At 44.4% G+C, this 16,043-nt stretch overlaps 1 protein-coding gene across 1 annotated transcript in view; it reads left to right on the top strand.

Annotated features, from left to right (window-relative positions):
- FBXL7 (F-box and leucine rich repeat protein 7) overlaps window positions 1-7,867 on the top strand; it is a 162,453-nt gene extending 154,586 nt beyond the window's left edge. The window contains exons 3-4 of the mRNA XM_088528146.1: window positions 1,174-1,785; window positions 6,677-7,867. Coding sequence (XP_088384272.1) covers window positions 1,174-1,785; window positions 6,677-7,413 — 1,349 coding nt within the window. The 3' untranslated portion in view covers window positions 7,414-7,867. The remainder of the gene's footprint in view (window positions 1-1,173; window positions 1,786-6,676) is intronic.
- Window positions 7,868-16,043: the final 8,176 nt, after the last annotated feature.

The following is a 16,043-nucleotide window of genomic DNA, read 5'->3' on the forward strand; positions in this document are numbered from 1 at the left end:
TGCCCTGCTTAGCCAGCGCCTGTGCTGCGGTGGTTGCGGAGCCAGTGCTTTTTAGGGAGAGAGTTTTTGTATGCTTCCCTGAACCGTCTGAACACGAAAGTAGCATGAGTAGACACAAAATGGAGGAAATCTCACTGCCTTAAAGCTGTTATTGTTACTGCATTCATATTATTTGTTACTCTATCGGGTAATTAATTTTGGTTCCCATGTTCATGTTCCAAAGGTGCTTTTCTTCCTAAAGGATTTCTGTTACGATAGACACTAAGAGCCCAAGGGCGGAATGGTTGAGTGAGGCTGTGGCATTGGTCTCATCTACACTGACTGCATCTTGTGTAGTTTATTGCCTAAGTTCCTCTGGGTCTCTAGAAGTACAGCCGATGGCATTTTCTTGCCTATCAAAACTATATCCCAGTTTTCTTCCAGTCTTTTATGTGCTGTTTTGCGGAACAGCTGGAAGAGCTAGAAGCAAGAGCTGTGTTTCCTGGTGGTTTGGTAATGTGGGAATGACTCTTAGGCAGCAAGAGCAGCATAGAGATTTTTTTTTTCTTTTTTAGATCTTCAAAGCAAGCTTTCCTAGTAGTAGAAGCCTTTAAGTTTCGTCTTTTGTGGGTTGACTGCTTTTGGAGTAACCATTAGCAGTAGTCAAAATATCATGCAAACATGGCGCAGAAGCGCTGCAAACAACTTCCAGGCATGCTGTGTCTTTGCCACTTGCTTCTCTGGGCCAGTTCTTTCAGTCTGACTGAAGTTCATTTTAGTCCACGTGCTTTTTCAGAGTGTTTGCAGAGGTGCAGCCAGCCCCGTTTTAGGGAGTCATTCTCAGTTAACCTGCTGAGTTGGGAGCCCCAGTCCTTCATTTGCTGGGGTTGCTGTCATAGCAGAGCTACGAGTGCCACTCAGTGCTCCTGTAGCCACCACGAGGGTGAATGGTGCTTTCAGAATATACTCTGACTTAGAATATAGAATATATTTTAGAATATACTTGTCCTCCCTCACTCTGGTAAGAATGACTGTTTAAAAAAAGGAAAAAGGAAGGAAGGAAAGGAGAAAAACCAATACACCCTGAAGTGTATCAGGCTGCGTTAGTGAATGGTGCTGGCAGGACGTCCCGCTCCAGTGCGACGCTTCCCATGCCACGTGCCATTCCCTGAAATCCTGTGCTTTGCCTTCCAGATTCCGACCTGAGCATGCGGACGCTGAGCACGCCCAGCCCAGCCTTAATATTCCCGCAGAACTCCCACAGTTTCCAGAATGGCAGAGGCTCCTCCACTTCCTCGTCCTCCGTCACCGGAGAGACCGTGGCCATGGTCCACTCGCCGCCGCCCACGCGCCTCACGCACCCGCTCATCCGCCTGGCCTCCAAGCACCAGAAGGAGCAGGCCCACGTAGACCGGCTGCCGGACCACGCCATGATCCACGTGTTCTCCTTCCTGCCCACCAACCAGCTGTGCCGCTGCGCCCGCGTGTGCCGCCGCTGGTACAACCTTGCCTGGGACCCGCGGCTCTGGAGGACTATCCGCCTCACGGGCGAGACCATCAACGTCGACAGGGCTCTGAAGGTGCTGACGCGGAGGCTCTGTCAGGACACCCCCAACGTATGTCTCATGTTGGAGACGGTAGTAGTTAGTGGCTGCAGGCGGCTCACCGACAGAGGACTCTACACCATTGCGCAGTGCTGCCCCGAGCTGAGGAGGCTGGAGGTGTCGGGCTGTTACAACATCTCCAACGAGGCGGTCTTCGATGTGGTGTCGCTGTGTCCCAACCTGGAGCACCTGGATGTGTCAGGTAACAGGTGACGCTTAAGTACCCGTGTGAGGAGGCAGCTGGGAGGCTCTGCCAGCTCCACTGCTGGTGCCACCTTCCTAAGTAGGACTCTTGTCAAACGCTCCAGCGGTGTGCAGGGCATGGCTACACTCTTGGTACCCCCAGTGCCATTAGTACCTCTTGAGTGGGCCTCCTGGCTAGCAGAGATGACTTGTTAAAATAGTGAGGCATTTTCTATAGGTTTTTGCCCAAAGCACCCTTATGGAGGTCCAAGTTGCAGTCATTAGCATATTGTTTAGTAGCATATTGTTTAGTGAAGGTGAGCTACTCGAGTAAAATTTGTTTTACTATATATATTTTATGTGTGTATGTGGTATATAATGTGTATGTCTGTAATCTCATTTGATTCATGGCTTGAGCAACAGTCCAGACTCAGTGCTAGATTTCTGCCTAGGTGCAAATCGCCATCTCTTGCTGAGCTTTGTGGTCCTTTGGTTTCCATCAATGCTTTAACTAGGCTTCTGACCATGGACTGTGTGTGTGTGTGTGTGTGTGTGTGTGTGTGTGTGTGTGTGTGTGTGCTTAGGGGCTTTCTTCTTTTCCAGCAGTTACGTATCGTGGTTAAATAAACAGAGGTGTTTTGGACAGTTTTCCCTAGATGTGCTCTGGGAATATAAGGTGTTCTGGCCCCCAGGTTCAGCCGCACAGGATTTCCCCTCTGCAAACACACTGGTGCTTAATTGTAAGAATGCACCTAAGCAGAACACTGAAGCGTAGCTGGCATTCAGTTCATATTTTGTAGTTTCAGTGTGTTCCCAGGCTAATGTGTTGCTAATCAACTGGCCAAGGTTTGCCCTTGAAGAGGTGTTCTGATGGCTGCACAGCACACAGGGCCAAGTGGGGATGGAAAAGAGATCCTGTTGAGTCACTAGGACTTGTGTGAACATGTGAACTGATTTTTCCAAGTCTCCCTAACTGTTTTTTTTTTTTCCCCCCCTCTCTCTCTCTCCTTAGCAGTCCTTGCTTTGGAACAAATGAAACAAAAATTCTGTTTTTGAATGGTATCAAATGAGCATGTATGGCTTCAGAGATGGCTCTTCTAGCGTGTACCTGTGTATGAATTTCAGATTTGAGCCCACTTGTAGTTCTAATGTGGGTAATTTTTGAGAATACTTTGGAAACAGGATCCCATTTTCCCCCTTCCTTCTGTCTGATGAAATAAAATATGTAAAAATGGTTTTCACTTCTTTTCAGTTGGACCCTGTTTTGTTGAAGGGCTGCTGGGAAGTTTGCCAGCATATGTAACGACGATCCGGTAGTAACATTACTGTTCTTGTATTTCACATACGATGCTGTACTTACTGGCATGCTCAAAGGGAGAGGAAATGAACAGAGCTAAACAACTGAATGCTCTCTGATAGGGCCAGAAATGACCTCAGTTATTTGTAGCGAATCCCAGGTTGGTGTACATGAGGCTTTGTCTTTGGATAAAGAATGTGTCTGATTCATCTTCTGGGTATGTGTCCCAAGGATTGTATTAACATCACAAGATGTTGCTCCTGGAGGCTGCTGCCCATGTGAAATATGGAGCTCACTCTTTAAAAAATCTGGAACAGGAACTAATTTAATCCATCCAGTTATTTCTTATTCCTTTCTTCCCTACTGCAAGGGCAGGACATGCCCTTCGTGAACATCATGATCTTCAGTGAACAACGACTCTTGGAGTTCTACCAGAAAGGCACCTCAGCTCAATAATAAACTGTAGGATCAGTGGGGAAGAGGCATCTCAACACCAACACAGGAAAGCCAAGTCCAGCAAGGATTTTGTGAAAGGAACAGAGAGTCTGTCAGAGAAAGAAAGTGTAGCTGTTTTGGTGGACAACATCTCGGGCTGGAGCAGGAGAAAACCGCAGTCAAGCAGCTGCTGATCCTGTTGTGCACACTCAAACGTTGTCATTAAACCTCACTTTGTCCATCTCTAGGGTGTTTCCTACAGAAGGGAGTTTTATTGCTGTTGTTTTTCCTCTCCCCCATCTCTCTACTTTCTCAAATAGAAGGGAAGAGTAAGGCTTGGATCTCATGTAGGAGTGCTTCTTGGACCTGAAGAGGTCCCCTGGTCAGGTATCTTATCAAGCAAGAAAAGTCGGACACATGTGCTGGAGGATAGCACTAGACTTACAGCTACATAATTAAAACCCAGTTTCTCACTGTACATCTATTTGAATCCCTCTCTCTCTTACTCTTTAAGACACTTACTTGGCAGTGATAACATCAGAATCTTTAATGTCAGAAGCAGACGTTCATATTAACTTCCCACTTTTCCACAGCATAAATTCTCTTACTCTCAGCATCCACTTTGTGGGCAGCTCTAAGGTATCCCTAGAAGCTGGTTGAGGTTGACTGCAAGTTATTATTTAGCATGCTAGCCAACATTTATTTAAATCTTTTTGGAAGTTGATCCTCCCTTTTTAAAATCAGTTACATTTCCTTTATGGAAAATCCAACTACAAGAGTTTTGTTTTTACATTTTTATTATTTAGGGCAGAGAAGTTCTTACAGACCTAGAAACCTGTTATTTTACCTAAAAAAAAAAAAAAAATTGTTCGTTTGTTTGTTTTGATCAACATGGACACTTTCCTGGTGCAACTATTTTGACTACTCTTCCCATAAATATTTTACATTGTAGCTGAAATAACTAGTCAATAAGAGGATGTTGCCCTTGTCAAAACAGTGATCACACACTGATGTACAGGGGCTGCAAACCTTCTGTGAAACTTGTGACTTTATCACCTTTTAATCTCAGTCATTAAAGCTGCCTCCTCCTTGACTCTTCAGTAAATGGGATATTCTCCTTTGCCACATCAATCCTTCATTCTCATTTAACCAGTTTTACAAATGAGTTCTGGACAACATGTAAAATATTGATACAGATTCCTTAATCTGACAACCCCCTTATGCAAGTGCAAGAGCAACAGCCACGTCAGGTCTTGAAGACGTCTGCAGAGCCTTGCCTAGGTGCCAGCCTCTGCGATGAGAGCTCAGCTCAAGTATGGGGACTCCTGTTGAGTATTTTGTGTCACCTATTCCAAAGCATGTAGTAGAGGTGAAATCCTGCACCAGTGAAGCTGAATTATATTCTTTCCTGTTAGAAAAATTACCTTGTACTTTTGAGCCTTGATGTAGTTTTTATTTGAAGGCAAACATATTGCCAAAAATCCCACTATGAGGTAGATGGATCTGCAACCCAGTCTGAAGAGGAAATAGCAGCAGTCAGTTTTAAGAAGAGATTGTACATTGAACAAAGTTCTTAGCTTCAAGGTTCCTGAGCTTCTCCGGGATCTGTGGACAATTTGCCAGTTTCATTTTGTGTGAGGCTTACGGTAAACTTTGCGTCTGCTCCAATAAAGTGGAAGCGTAAATTAAAACTCCAGTAGCAAAACTCTTGATGACGCATGTAGGAATCTAATTGCAAGTGCAAACTATTTCAAGGCCCTACTCCAGGCTTCTGCGGGCCTGCTGGTTTATCTCACATTTTTTTTCATATTATTTCAGTTTTTAAGAACTGAAACATACTCACACCTGCCACTAAGCTTCTAGATAAGAATTTGTTGTATCTTTGGGAGGGTTTCCATGCAAAGATGGTCATGCTCTTTATTTCCAGACTACAGGATTTGCGCAGCATTTCTGATCCCTGCCAACTCTAAGCTTGTCATCGTAGCTTTTTTGATTTTCAGTGGATTTTTTTTTTTTTGGTGGCATTTGTGTTTGATGTACTTTCCCTAGGGTTCAGGTCACTTCATCTCTTCCTGTTGCCCAGTTTTTCCAGCAACATGGAGAAGCTCCTTTTTGTGTCTGAGGGCAGCCCTTTAGGTATGTGCTGCAGAATTTGTCTGAGTAAACATTTACAGCTAAAAACACTGGTCAGGACCACAAGCTGGTAGATCTCCCCTTCTTCCCTGCAGCCATTTCTAGTCAAGCCAATGCATGTTGCGTCACTGAACGTGACACAGGTAAGACTTTCCCTTCAGGAGCCTCAGATTACAGGTTTGCCATGGAGCAAAAGGAGCCTCTTCCAGAGCAAGCTTTCATTCACCAGCATGTGCTGGGCAGAGGGTAAATGGGAAAAGTCTGTGAACATATTTTTCCCTTTAATCTAACTCTTAATCTTCCCTTCCAAGGTTGGTCTGTCTCCTCTAGTCTAGCTACCTCCATTTGGAGGCAGGCCTTCTTGCTTAAAACAGACCCTTTCCACGTCTGTGCATGTCCTCCCATGCCCTTACAATTCTCTTGGCTCCTGCTGACTCTCCATTCTCCTTAGATTACCCAAATCCCCACCCTTCTGCAAACACAGTCTTGCCATACTTTTGTGTCCTTCCTAAATGGCAGGCTTGGGGCAGGATAAAACATCTGTGCCCCAGATGCTTTTTGGAGAGTGGGTGAGGTTTGTCTTTTCCATAATGGGGTTTGATGGTGAAACAGCCTCACATGTTGTCTGATGCTCTCGAAGAGGCTGCCTCTGCTCAGAAGGCTGTGTTGGTTGTCATGTAGCACCGTTTTCTCAAATCGTCACTGCGTTAATATTGCAGGGAAGAATTAGATTGTCCCTAGATAAACCTAGGACCATCATTTCGCATTTGGGATGTTGACAGAACTGTTTTGTTGTTTTGCTGGTGCTCAAAATCCCAAAGCAGCCTCAATGGCTCCAGTGGACTTAGGTAATATTTTATGAGTGTAGGGATGCATCCCAACAAATCCAGACTACTCAGGGCGTTTCTTCTCCTGCAAAGTGAATACATCTGCATCACCTCAAAAATGTAATTTCATACCTGCCCTTCCAGTCTGATGAGTGTTTTGTTTGTTTGTTTTGTTTTGATTTACTGCTCACTTAAATTTGCTGTGTCTTTCCACCCAGGCTGCTCCAAAGTGACGTGCATCAGTTTGACTCGCGAGGCCTCCATCAAGCTGTCTCCCTTGCACGGGAAGCAGATCTCCATCCGCTACTTGGACATGACAGACTGCTTCGTCCTGGAGGACGAAGGACTGCACACCATTGCCGCTCACTGCACTCAGCTGACCCACCTGTACCTGCGTCGCTGCGTCCGCATCACCGACGAGGGTCTCCGCTACCTGATGATTTACTGCACGTCCATTAAGGAACTGAGCGTGAGCGACTGCCGCTTCGTCAGTGACTTCGGCATGCGGGAGATTGCCAAGCTGGAGTCTCGCCTCCGGTACCTCAGCATCGCCCACTGCGGTCGCATCACAGACGTGGGCATACGTTACATTGCCAAATACTGCAGCAAGCTGCGCTACCTCAACGCGCGGGGCTGCGAGGGTATCACGGACCACGGCGTGGAGTACCTCGCCAAAAATTGCACAAAACTCAAATCGCTAGACATTGGCAAGTGCCCTCTGGTCTCAGACACCGGCCTGGAGTTTCTAGCCCTCAACTGCTTCAACCTGAAGCGCCTGAGCTTGAAATCGTGCGAGAGCATCACTGGGCAGGGCCTGCAGATTGTAGCTGCCAACTGTTTCGACCTGCAGATGTTGAATGTGCAGGACTGCGATGTCTCCGTGGATGCTCTGCGGTTTGTTAAACGGCACTGCAAGCGCTGTATTATAGAGCACACCAACCCTGCCTTCTTCTGAACGGACACCCCACAGCTGTTGTTACCACACAGTATTAAAAACACTGATGTATAAACACACAGTCCCGTACTCGGTAATGCTGTCTTTTCTCTGGCTCACAGGAGTCAGCTTTTCTTGTTTGTTGTTGGCAGGGGTGTTTCTAGAAGACTATTTTGTTTGCTTTTTGTATGATCACTTTTTAAGGTGCAGTGGCCTCTTTGGAGAGGCTGCCTTAATGCAAAAGCAGTGAGTGCTCAGTATCCCCACTGTGATGCCTTTTCCATAGCGGCCCTGATCTTGTCCCAGGCTAAAGTAGCTGACTCTAAAGGGAATAGCACATAATCCCTCCTTTGGAAATGTTACTAAGCTGTGTCAAATACATCTTAATTCCAGCAGTGCTCATGAATCTGACTATGCAATATATGTCATGTTCCCCAACTTGTAATAAGGCTGATAAAGCATACCCTTATCTCCATGTAGTTTCTTCTTGGTGGTCATTCCTTGTAATTCCTAAGGAAATACTGGCAGGTGTCTCCAAATGTACCTGACTGGGTCAGATGAGCTGCAGGCTATTGCCAAGTGCTGTGCGGGCTGAATTTGGAGAACGTGCCCATTCAGGGTTTCTCTTGGAGAGCCCTCTCCCAGCTCACTCGTGCATCACCACCCGTCAGTTCTGCATGAGCCCCCTCCTGCATGTGCAGTCCCACCCTCTGGTAGCCAACAGGGACGTCTGGGTCTTGTAAGCAGTGACATCTTCACTTCAGTGAAAGAAAACAGGTGAGAGCGTGGTTGGGCTGGCAAAGGGAAAGGGCAGCGGATCAGCCGGGGAAGCCTTTGTGTGTCTGCAACAAGCCGAGCTAGAGCTGTGTCCTCCGTGCGCTCTGACGGTTGTGGGCTGGTTCTGTGGGGCAGGGGCAGCCTCTGTGCTGCCCTGCTGTCACCATGAGGTCGGTCTGCGTGCCTTCACGGTGCCTCCTCAGCACACACTGAGCTGGCTGGGCGCACGCGTCGGGGTGTCTTCAACATGTGCCTTAAAACGTCCCTTTGCTGCGGCCTTCCAGTTTAAAGGGCGGATGGCTGATCTCAAGGCTTTAAAGACATTAGCCTGACACGAGATCACGCTCATGGGGAGAGAGAAGGGCTTAGGATGGATGGTGTTCACATTAGATTTAGACTTTTGTGAAACCTTTTGTAAGTTCCTTAAGCCTCAAGGTCCTTCAGCATTCCTGGAGAAACAGCTGCTGCTCAACAAGGAATTAAGATGTCAACCTGGCCTTGCGACACCGGGAGCCCTTGGTAGCCTCACAGTTGCCTTGTGCTCAGGCAGGTGGCTTGGAGGTTGCCCCGTTGCGTTGCCTCCTTCCCCAGAGCACGTGTTCGTTTCGTACTCGCTTCCTTCCCACTGTCCTGGCAGCTCTTTCCTCTGTGTTTCCACATGTAACGCTCTGGTCTGAAGGCCGGGCGCGTTAGGAGCGATGATGTCCTCAGGCAAGGCCCCCCGCATGTCACCAGCAGGTGAATTTGAACGTTCAGCTCCCATGCTCTGAATGTCTTGGTGGAGGATGTGAGAAGGGAAGCACCACGTCTGGTTTGCGTGGCTCCATCGTCTCCAGGCTAATAAAGTCCTCGATACCAAGTAAAAATCCATATGCTCAAGAGAAAAAAAAAAAAAGTAATTTCTGAGGAAATATCTGTAGCAAAACACTCTCAAATTACCAATAATAATAATGTCTTTGCACATCCTGGAACAGTAACTTGTCCTCCTGTACAAAAAGGTCCTGTAGCTTGCACATATTCCTCCAGTTGTGAATTTGGTAACTTTGGGGGTGTCATCAGTGCTTGAATTATAAACAATGTGCAAAAGCAGAGAGAGACAAGGAAAATTGATCTTTTATTGCTACTACTGGTCAGTGCCTAATGGGGGTGATACCATCCTTTGACCAGTTAACATCTGTGTAGTTTCCCTTTTTGTATTTTTAAGATTGGCAGTTTTCTTCAGCATGCAGTACTGTATCCTTTATCTCAAAATGGCCCCAAGAATGTTAAATGTTAAACCCTGAGGGTGGTGCGATTTTGAGCCATTTGCACTCATGAAATATGTCTTACTAGTAACATTTAACTGTTTATTAAAATTTTAAAAAGCTACTTTTCTGGCTATGCTAAATTGAGTGAATAGTGCTACATGGTTTCTAATGTTTAAATTGGCCTGTACTGTACAAATCTCACTATAAAGCCTTAATTTACTACCAAGAAATAAAGCAATATATTGGTAACTGATGAGCATGCATGGTCATTTACACTAAGTGATTAGCTTCTGGCCAAAGCAAATGGGAAGATGTGAAATATTTGTAGAACTTTGTTTTCTTGAGACTAGGTAGGTGAATGAGCACATCATCCCGTGAGGTAGGTGGATGACTACAAAAATGATTTATTATAGGTTATGACCTGATATGTCTGTCACCGTATAAATTGCTTTTCCTTGTGCGATTCTTCTCCATCTTAAAGCATAACTGCTACCTGGAAATGTATGTAAAAGAAAAGCCAGTATGTAAAAGGCATATGTATAGGGAGTTCAGGCAGGGCCTCTGCATTGATTTAAAGGCAAGTTAACGATTTTGATGTGAAAAGTAAAATGGACCGACTGAAAGACTAGAGTGCTTACTAAGTGTAATGTTTCCTTTTGAATGTTTTAAAACATCCACTCTGGGGTCACTAGTGGAAAATGAATAAAGGTAATTTTTCTAAGCCAAACATTTTTAAGTATGATCTTACAGTCTAACATGATCTGTTTTGGCACTCTGAAACTACCACTTATTTGAAGAAAATTTGAATTTAACTTATTGATAGAGCTTGCTTGTTTTGACTTTTAACCTTTCTCCTGTGGCTGCTTGCAAACTGACGTGACAAGAAAATAAATCAAAATAGTGCATGTGGAGCTGGGTTTTCTGGAGAGTTTGCAATATGCAGATGATATAGCTTTGTTCCAGTTTGCCTTTGACAGAGACTGAGTTTCCCAAGCGAAAACATCGTTGATTTTTGAACTGTAAAACTCAGGCTCAAGCACTGAGGCTTCTTCCACTCTGCAATAGCACAGAGTGATCTGATCAGAGAGGGCAACCAGGAGTCACGTCAGGTTGGCGTGCTGCATCGCTAGGGTAAGTGTGCAATGTAGAAGGAGGTCTCCTAGAGAGGTACATCTAAGCCTGTGTGCCCTCGGGTTACAGGCAAAGCTCTGTATATACCTTCCTCATCCCTTGGATTTTGGTGAAAAAAAAAATGCAGCTATATTTCCTATATCATCAGTATGAGGTCGATGCAAAGTGTAACTTTTTGCCTTTTTACAGTTGCTCATTTGACTTCCTAGAAAATGTAAACCAGCTTCTCCTGGATGTCAAAACCATCACCCATATCACAGCCTTCCAGCAGTGGCTTACACAGTTTCTGAAAACTTCTAGCCTTTGAGCTGGAAAATTTAAAAAAAAAAATAGAAAAGACTTAAGTTTAGCACTGGCCTTGAAACAGGTCCAAACTCTCATTAAAAGGAAACAAAGTGGCCATTTTGACTGTAGTCTGACTGCCCTGTAGCTTTCAGTGTTAGTTTGAAGGGGAAAGAAAATCTAAGACAGAGTTGGTAGCATAGGTTCCTTTTCCTCAGAGTTCCCCAGAAAAATATCTTGCTTTCAGTTTTTTATAACTTTTCAAAATTTAACTGTAGACTGAATCTCCCCATGCTGGGCTTGGAAAATGTGAGTTGAAGTGGTTCATCTGGTTCTGTAAATAACTCTGCGAGGAAAATCCGTTTTGCTCATGTTTAACTCCCAGGGACCTTCCTCTTTGAAGAAGGTTTGTTGTCCTCTGTCTCCCTCCAAAGCCTTCCGAGTGGAAGTGTGAGCCCCACTAGGAGCTCAGCTCTAAGACGAGGATGCATCTTCCTGATCTTCCTGCCAAGATGCATCCAGATTTAGTGGCACGGTCTGTCTTTGAACATCTCCAAGTCCATGGTCAGTAGGAAATGAAGTTGGCATCCAGAAATAAAAACCTCCCAACACGTGTTCATGGTCATGCTCATAACTCTTAGAAGTTTGTAGTCTGGCTTGTTGCTCTCATGATGTGAAGAGAGAATGACTAGAGTTGCATGGAAGTTGTGCATGGAATCGGGACAGGGGAGAGATGAAAGATAGAGGATTGGAGGAACTGGGAAAAGAGGCAAGGATGAAGGAAGCTTCCTGGGCTGCCTGGACTACGAGAGAGGCATGGAAAGGAGAAATTGACTCTTTGATTTTTAGCTTTGCAAAGCAAAAATTAGGAGATATGGATTTGCCTGTGCAGTTGGAGAGCTGGGCCAGAGTGGGGAAAGTCAAGTATTGAAGAAGAGTTGTTGGGGTAGCAGAAGGAAAACGGGCTCTATGATATGTAAATAAAGCACATCCCCTGCAGGGAAAGCTGAGGGAAGGGGTATTTCTATGAGTGTGTCTCACAGAGTTGAAATAGTCTTTTAAAAATGATAGAGGAACTTGGAATTTAAGGCATCCAATACCTGCCCTTTCTCATATCGTGCGAGGTGGGACAAGCTTTACAGGCAGCTCTGTGTCCTTCACCAGCCCAACCACGTTGGTGTCCGAGGCATTGGCAGCATCAGGGTCCTGCTGCCACCTTTGCACCCACGGCCTGTGAGAAGCACCAGGCAGGGCAGGTTGGTGAAACGCTGCTTCCTTTTGCCTTTTGGTTCCGCAGCAAGAACACTTCTGTTCTGCTGAGGTGCAGGCATCAGCCTGAAGTCAAATTCATGTCCTTATGGCTGCTAAAGGGCCTAATAGTAGGTTCGAGTTACTGCCAGGCAGTAGACATCAGAGCTCAAATCTAGCGTAATAAAAATACATTTAGCTGAGCTGCATTACTGTGTAAGCTATTGCACAGATTAAATCAATTTTCTCTGTAAAATAGTTGAGGGTTGTTTATTTTCTTGCACCCCTGCTGTATAAATGTGTGCTTGAGAGCAGGGTTTTTTTCTGTCTTGTGTGAGAACTGGACATAAATATCAGGTCGTTTTTTCCTTGTCCTCTGAATGATCAGAGAGGGACGTCTTAGATTTATACTGGTTAATGGAAATCTTTTCCAAGTAGGCTCTACTAATACAAATTAAAAAAAAATATTATGAGTGCAATAATCCAGTTGGCAATAGATATATCAAATTAAGCCACTATAAATATAAAAGTTGCTAAGCAGACACTGTAAAGAGAGACTAGAAGGAAGGATTTTTTTTGAAAAAAAAATAAAAAGAGTTTTTATAGATGACCCTTATACTTTTAATGTGAAACAGAAATCTTAACCATTACTTCTAGGGCTAAAGATACTGTGTTTGTTGGCTTAGAATGAATTAATTTTCCTTTGTTTTTTAAAGAAACATTACATGCTGAAGCCTCAAAATCACATAAATGACAGAGATGGAAAAATTCATCTTAAAAAGATGACAGAGAATGCAAAGAGATTTTTGCCAAAGAAAAAAGAAAAAAAGGAAGAAAAAAAAAACAGGAATGAATACTTTAACAGCTTCATGTTGCACAGTCTGCTTTTGATGTTGCCTACATTTTTTTTTTTTTTGTAAATCAAGTAAACGACCACTTTTGACAACTTTCCATTATGTCTTTAATATCACTCATTCATACATTCGTCTTAGTAGGTAGATATCTGAACTTTAGAAAGACTGAATTTCCAGCTACAAAAAATAACTAGCTAATTTGTGATTTACATTTTGTCATCTTTATCAAGTGTTTTCACATATTTTATCATTTATCTCATATAAAGGGTGTATCTTAAACCTTTATGTGGGTAACTGTTTACGTATCACTGTATGTTTGATAATAACCAAAAACTTTTCATTAGCCCCCATTTTTTGCTCTGGTTTACAGTTTGTGCTGTGTTGTATGGCGTGAATAGGATTTTGTCTGGACACAGATTACCCTGAGGCCCATAATGGCAGTGGTATGTGATGGTGGCAAAGATGAACTCTTGCTCGCAAGTTAATAACCATGTGCTCCTGCAGCCCGGCCCTTGCTTCCTCCATCCACTTGCATCCCATATGTCCTGCTTCCTTCATGGACAGAGAGGACCCATGCTGCTCAAAACTTCTAAAGAAACATTTAACATCGAAAGGCTGAAAGAGCCGGCCCCGTTTTGCCTAAAGAAGAGAAGGACGAGAGGGGTCCAAATCAGTGTGTATAAATACCTCGAGTGAGGAGGATGGGGCCAGCCTCTTTCCAGTGGTAACCTCCGACAGAACAAGAGGAAATGGCCACAAACTGAAACACCAAAAGTTCCACAGGAACTTAAGGAAATTTTTTTAACAGTGATGGTGACAGAGCACTGGAACAGGCTGCCCAGAGAGGTTGTGGAGTCTCCTTCTCTGGAGATCTTCAAAACCCGCTTGGACGCAGTCCTGTGCCACGTGCTCTAGGTGACCCTGCGTGTGCAGGGGGGTTGGACTAGATGACCTCTAGAGGTCCCTGCCAACCTTAAGCATTCTGTGATTAAACAAAGGTCATTCACTGGGTTTCCAAAGAGGGCTGAGCTAGGAGGAGTTTGTTTTGCTAACTGAAGTTAAAGTCAATGAAATTAAGGTTTGTAGGTATCAGATATGTATCAGATATGTATCAGATATAGTATGATATTTCTTAATTTCTTTTGAAGTTATTTATCACTAGTACATCCGCCTCAGTTTGCGCTTCATGAAAACCTTTCCACTCGAGCACTAGACACCCATCTCCATTTCACCCCCGCCTTGGCAGGGCACAGCCCTGTATATTGAAATTGGTGGAGCCTGCTAGCTCACACTGACTGCGCTACCTTCAGCGTTGCCCCCTGCTCCCTTTTTTAGCTATTGAACTAACTGAAGTAGAACACAGTTTAGTCGCCTTTTCCTGGTCTTTCAAATCTCCAAGCGGTAAAAAGATAAAAAAGCAGCTTCAAATCTGTGTTTGGAAGGACTTGTCTGCAATTTTGCTCCCAAACATTTACTCCCCAGTCTGTTGCACTCATTTTCTTTACCAGGCAACCAGGGACAAACCAATGGATGTTGCTAGTGGTTTCTTTTCAGTATTTGCTTTGAATACTCTGAGGTAATGCATCTCATGTGGAGGTGCAGCTTTTGTGACAACTGCTGGCACACCAAATGGCAAACAAGCAAAAAAGTAATGTTTAGTCAGGTTTATCAATTTTGTCTGTTTTTTTTTAATCTTTCTCTTTTGCTAGATTTGCTATGAAATGACAAGATTCTTCTAAAGAGCTATATATATACATTATCATTTTCTGCATCTTTTGAAATTTGTTTGTGAAGCATATAAGGAACTATGAAACTATTATCTTATATTTGGGAACTGGTTGCTAAGGTCTAGCATGAGTGCAGGAAGAGAATCATTTTTTTCAGCTGTGCTTGTAGAGGAATTGGAGACTGATTAGGCCAGTGGAAGGGCTGGGAGAGCTCATGGGTTGGGAACTGCTGGCGCCCACTTCCCACCTGCAGTGCTCAGCATTGGCCCCAGGGCTAAGTCCGGAGAGCAAGGATGTGAATGGGATGGGCAAGGAAGAGATGTGTATCCACAGTACAAAGATGAAGAAATCCTTGATTGCCAGAAGTGAGAAACAGTATTCACCCTGTGACCCTGCAAAGTGGCTACTTGAATTTGGGTAGAATTGCCTCCTGAAATGCACATGTTAGATATAACAATTACCAGAGCACAGACCTCTTGTGCAACTGGCCACAGTGGGTCTGAAACCACCTTTCTGCAGCAGTGTCAATACCTTTATAGTGATCTATTCTTTCACCTTATGAAGCATCTTCAGTTCTGTTGTCTGGAAATTATGGGGACAAGCCCTTACTTCAGCACCTCCTTTGGTGAATATCCCAGCAGGGGTATGATCTTTTCTCGATATTGTCCTTTTCTCTTCCTGTCATCAAGAGTTGTCTAAGCTCCTGCAAGAGTCCAAGGCCTCTGTAGACAGGCACAATACACGTGATTAATGGTCTCTGTTAACATGAGAAGCAATACCGTTTTAATGGCAGGCTGTCCAGATGCCAGAGTGAGATGATTAACAATAAGTTAGTGACTATTCAGTGACCGAATCTTACCCATATTTTTCAATGAAGGTGGGAAGTACATGCATCAATTTCAGGAAGAATGATGTGTTTTGGACAGTTGTTCTTAGCATGATATGTAAGGGGGGTGAAGGGGGAGGTTCACCACATTCAAATCATCTTTGTCAAAGTAATTTGGTAGAAAACTGTGCATATGTCTGTCTTGAGTGTCAAGAGCTTCTACTGATTTGTGCATAGGATATAGTCACTGACAGATTTTTATAAAAAGACGAGTCATTGCTCAGTGATGCTCCAGTGAAGGTGTTGAGCTCTCCTAGGTGTTACATAGCTGTGCCTGCAGAGTAGAGAAATGACCCCATCCATCTCTCTCTGCCTCTCCCAGATGACACGCAAGTTTCAGTGATTTGCTTTATATTACCCATGCCACCTCAAGCCTGATGACCCCTTTCTCATTGCAAAAAGCTCCCCTTCCTGCTAAGGGGAAACGTGGTGCCACGTGGTGCCACTGCCATGGGATTTCCAGAGCCCAGAGCGAAAGTAGAGCTCAGGCAGGGAAAGA

Source organism: Tinamus guttatus, unplaced genomic scaffold (assembly GCF_059628265.1).
Source record: "Tinamus guttatus ecotype Peru unplaced genomic scaffold, ASM5962826v1 Tinamus_guttatus_pri_ptg000302l, whole genome shotgun sequence".
Taxonomy (NCBI): Eukaryota; Metazoa; Chordata; class Aves; order Tinamiformes; family Tinamidae; genus Tinamus; species Tinamus guttatus.